The sequence below is a fragment of the Apaloderma vittatum genome, unplaced genomic scaffold (genome assembly GCF_000703405.1).
Source record: "Apaloderma vittatum isolate BGI_N311 unplaced genomic scaffold, ASM70340v1 scaffold34437, whole genome shotgun sequence".
Lineage (NCBI taxonomy): Eukaryota > Metazoa > Chordata > Aves > Trogoniformes > Trogonidae > Apaloderma > Apaloderma vittatum.
Window position 1 is genome coordinate 8,649 of NW_009726178.1, and position 4,757 is coordinate 13,405.

General features: G+C 49.9%; 1 protein-coding gene across 1 annotated transcript in view; it reads right to left on the reverse strand.

Moving 5' to 3' along the window:
- The window catches only part of PTPN22 (protein tyrosine phosphatase, non-receptor type 22 (lymphoid)), a 12,682-nt gene that overhangs the window by 7,495 nt on the left and 430 nt on the right, over positions 1-4,757 (reverse strand). The window contains exons 2-7 of the mRNA XM_009873194.1: positions 2,791-2,899; positions 2,237-2,313; positions 1,264-1,359; positions 860-898; positions 466-537; positions 311-370 (exon numbers count right to left, since the gene is read on the reverse strand). Of these exons, the coding sequence (XP_009871496.1) occupies positions 311-370; positions 466-537; positions 860-898; positions 1,264-1,359; positions 2,237-2,313; positions 2,791-2,899 (453 nt within the window). The remainder of the gene's footprint in view (positions 1-310; positions 371-465; positions 538-859; positions 899-1,263; positions 1,360-2,236; positions 2,314-2,790; positions 2,900-4,757) is intronic.

Sequence of the window (4,757 nt, forward strand, 5' to 3'; positions counted from 1 at the left end):
GCAGAGGCTAGGGGTGCAGTTTGCAGTGGGTCTTGCTACCCTCTGGTAGCATTGCCATTTTATGACACTCTTGATGTTACCCGTCGACTTCATTTACTCGGGGTCTGATTTGCCACAACTGATGAACAGCTTCAGAAACTGAGGTTTGAGTTAACTAATTTTTTACTTTGTGCCTTCAACTACTCCCAAGTCTAAAATAGCAGGCTGAGCAGCATAAAATTTTCTCCTCAAAGTGTGCTGTATTCTAATACGTTATTTATATCCTAAAGCTAGCCAAGATGCATTTCCTGCCCCGACCTTTCCTACTTACCTCATTCAGGGTCACCTTTAAAGTCCTAATCACATACTCATTTTTCTTCTCTTCATCTTCCTGCAGAACGAGAAGTTAAGAGTCACGTTTTCTGTGGGTGACACGAATTTCCAGCGCATGCGATGTGACGTGGTGCTCACGGCAGCTCTACTCACACAGGCAATGGAGAAAGGGCCACACTGCAGGGGAGAGCCGCCAGCCTCCGCCCAGTACCGCTCACATTTCTTCTGTTATGAGAAGCGGGACACATTAGGCTATTTAGGCTACTCACCACTGGTCCACCCACCATGTCTCCTGCCCTACTTTGCAGGACAAAACCCTCACTGGGAGGAGGTCTGGCTCTTGCTGTCGGTCAGCTCCAGCCTCCCCTTCCCTGGAACCATCATTGCGGATTTTTTCCCTTCCAAAGAGACTACGCTGCCAGAACCGGTTTAAGAATCTGCAGCTGGAGACTCAAGCAGAAACTTTCTGTCACTAATGAGATTTAATAAAAAAATCTACATCTCTCCACCCTGCCCTGGCACAGGCCACTTCGGACATGTTACTCACCTTTCCCATTTCAAACTCCATACAAGCCATGACCACAATCTGCAGAAATAAGGTTTGTTAGAAAAGTCTGGACAGAAATTTCTTATTCAGGCAGCAAAATCAAACTCATCACTTGTGGGTACTTGTCAGCAGTGAGGAAGTTCTGTGGGTGCCTTCCCCAGCACCCTGGACTGTGAAGCAAACCAAACTCAGGACATCACCCACAGCCAGAGCACGACAACCTTTTCCACTCAGAGCCCGCGGGCAGGCACAGCCAACGAGCAGATGTGGGACACACACACAGCATCTGGAGTGAAGCCCTGATGCTCCCACTATCTGCTTAGTCAGATAGGACTGCTGGCTGGCTGTATGGACAACTTTTCTTTAAAAAAAAAAACAGAAACGCATATAAATCTGCACCTTACCAGAACTTCATACTCCCAAATCATCCTCCAAAAGTCAACGACAGTAGTGGGGAGAGGACCCTGGGTTGCAATGTATGCTCTCGGCCCATAGACACCCTAGAACAGCATTCACATCAGACATAGAGACATCTTTGCATAGTTCACTAGCAGAGATAAAATCATTCCTCTTTCTGAATCTTACTTCTATTCAATGAGTCCATTAGGGACTTAGAAGGTCTTTTATATAGTTAAAGTTTAGGCACTTGCATTGAGTTAGGCAACCAGAAACCAATGGTGTGCAAACTTCCCAAAGGCAGACCCAAGCCAGGGAGCTGGGCTTGAGGCGAGATCTGCTCCCAGAGGTGATCTCTGGTTCTTGGGTGCATTTGGGAGCTTGGAGGTGATGCTGCAACAGCTGATCAGCTCTGCAGCGTGCAGCTGGGCACACCTGCGGCTGTTGGCCAATAAATGAACAGTGACCCCCTTGTGAAGGTCTGTTCTCCTGCAGACAGGTTACACAGAGCCACAAAGCATGTGGAGCTCCTGGCAGGGAGCTGGCCTGTGCTGCCCTGCACTGCTGCTCGCCGCTGCAGTGGGTCTCGGCGGAGCTGTGGTGCAAGGCTTCCTGCCTGCGCACTGGTTTCAGGTAAGGTGACTCTGGCCACAGGCAATTTTGCACAACTGCCAGCCACCAAAGGCAGTAACACCCACAAGGAGGTCAGGGCTGTGAGCCACAAACTGTTCCACCACCCACCCCAACAACAGCATCCTGTAGCCTGGTGCCTCTGTGCTGCAAGGGGTGGATTTGAGGGGCTCACGGGTTGTACAGATCTTCTTTCATCAGTTATCCTCGAGCACAGCCCAGAAACTACCGCACAGTCCCTTCCCTCACGAGAGCCACAGGACCTTCTCCCCCTGGCACAACTCGGCCAGGCAGCACTAACAGCTGCTACAAACACCTTTGCACGGCAAAACACCACGGAAGAAGCTCTACCTTGATGAAGCTAGCGTTGATGTAAGGAGAGTCTGCATCTGATGTAGTCAGGGACAACTCCACTCTGCTGTGGTCAACTGCAGGCACAAAAGCAGAAGCAGCAGCAGTTACTGCTTGTCTCGGGGCAGGGAGCTCCTCACACGCCAGAGCAGCCCCGTGGCCGTGCAGGCAGCTGATGCAACGCCAGTCTCCTCCTCTGACCGTGGAGCAAGCTAAGCCTAAAATCACCTGCACTCCATCTTACAGGCTCAGATATGGTCTGGGGGTTTAGACTGCAATGCTGCCCAGAAAGCTTGCAAGGACAATCATTAGAGGATGCATTTTCTACTGAATCAAGTTCTCCTGTCTGTGTGAAATACATGCCCAAATCTTCCAAAGCATGCACTGTAACAAAGATAAAGCCTTAAATGTGAACCTCAGAATTCAAAGCCAACTGCCAGCCAGCGATACGCTCACGTGCAAGCAACTGTGCAGGCAGGTACTGGAGGATGAGAACAGACTTGAGCTAGGGAAAAAAAAAGGCTGAATAGGAGCATTTGCCATTTCCAACCTACAGGGTAAGATGTCCTTGTATCTGTTCTTCTTGATGTTCTCTGGTTGTTCAGATGCTGCTGTAGGGTAGATTTTATCCGATCTGTACTTTGTTGACTGCCTTTTCAGCTTCTGCGATAAAAGAACGGAACAAATTACAGCAGATGTGCTACACATAACGCAATACTAGAGAGTACGTGTGACGGTCTCTACGGGTCAGGTTCACTACCGCAAAGCAAGGCCTGCACCATTAATTCTTTCCTGAGTGGCTTTTCTCAAGGTTCTCAGTGCAAGAATAGAGACTGAAGCCACCTGAGAGCCCCAGCACAGGCTTCTGAAGAATGGAAAGTGTGTGCTGAGACAGCACCCACACGAGGCTCAGGCACGTAGGCTTCTGAAATGGTGCATTTATACGCACAGAAAGTGTCACCCTCACAAATAAATGAGACACAAAGGAATCATTCTCAGTATAAATGGCACTCAGGTAAGAGGACTAACAATGTTAAACCACCTTTAACAAATGATATCAGAGAAGACAGATAAATCAATTGATTTTTCTCACTTTGGTAAAGATGCTCCCACTCGTAGTTGCAAACAGCAATGCTCAAGCCACTAAAGGAGCACAAGCAATCAGAGCAAAGTAGCTACATGCACTAATGAAAGAGAAGGACGAAGGAGTCCTAGGATAGACCCTTAGGAATATGAATCTCTCATCCCTTTCATTTCCAGGATAAAGCTGCAGCACTCCTGGAGAGTTCAAGCATCTTTTTCTGTCAAAGCATACAATTTTATTTCACTGACAGCAGCTTCTAAGAAACACGTACAGTTTATTACCACCAACTTTGAAAACACCATTTGTGCTGTATTTTTTCTTTTGTCTACTTAACGACTTTTCTTAACGCCAAGGGGTGCTTTCGATTTAAAACAAAGGGCCACTTCTCTAATCGGTGTCTCTACGATTTGACATTCTGAAGGGCAGACTTCCCTCTCCCCCGACCCCACAGTCGTACCCTGATAACCCACTCCGGACAGCCGGCTGCTTCGGCGGCACGGCACAGTGCCGGCACCGCAGCGAGGGGGAAATTCAGCAGCTTGTGACAGCGTTTTGTTCCATGGAACAACAGACTGTCACTGCAGGCTCAGATTAATCACTTCCCTCCAACCCAGACACCTGGAAACCAAGCACTAAGCTTTCCCGAGTGTTTGAAGTGCCAGTCTTCGCTGGTGTGACAAAGCAGGGCTGATCTCGAGGCGACTCGTGAGTAAGCCCTGCACCTTCCCCAGAGACCACGGCCTGATCCAACCCTTGTCCAGGGGTTAGTTTGGGGTCTGTGGTATTCTGATGTTTGAGACACCTCAGATGTCACAGATGTGCCAGTTTTACCCTTTGCTTCTCAGAACAGCCCGGATAGCCGGCCAGAGCAACCTTCCACCAGCTGATGCATCAGCAGCCATCAGCTTTGACTGTAAGGCAGTGGATCGCCATGTAGGACTCACCCCTGCCACGCAAACAAGGAAGAAAGGTCAGAAAGCTCACACCTCAGGGCCCTGCACAGATCTCAACCAGCTAGACAGTCCAAACCCAAGGGAAGGTGAGAGCCATCAGGGTTTTTTGCTAGCTCTGCCTTGAGAGAACAATAAATTAATTTCCAGGAGGGACCAGAAGCACCAGTGGACGCAGAGCACAAGCACTCATTGCGTGTGGATACACGAGCCCTTCCGTGTCACCCAATGCCACGCTGGAGGCTGGAGAAACAGCTCGTCCAGCTGCTCTGACCAACATCTGCTCTGCCCTGGCCATGATGATGAGAAGAGGCTGGAGCAGCCTGGGCTCCACAGGGCACTCACTGCCCTGGGTCCCCACTCCCTACTCTGCAGGGCGTGCAGGGGTGGGGATTCTATGGAAAGGAACGAAGGAAAAGCCGCCTTGAGCCGCAGCTGGAGATCCCGGGCAGGAACACGCGTGCTGCAGAGAGAGCGGATGGCAGCG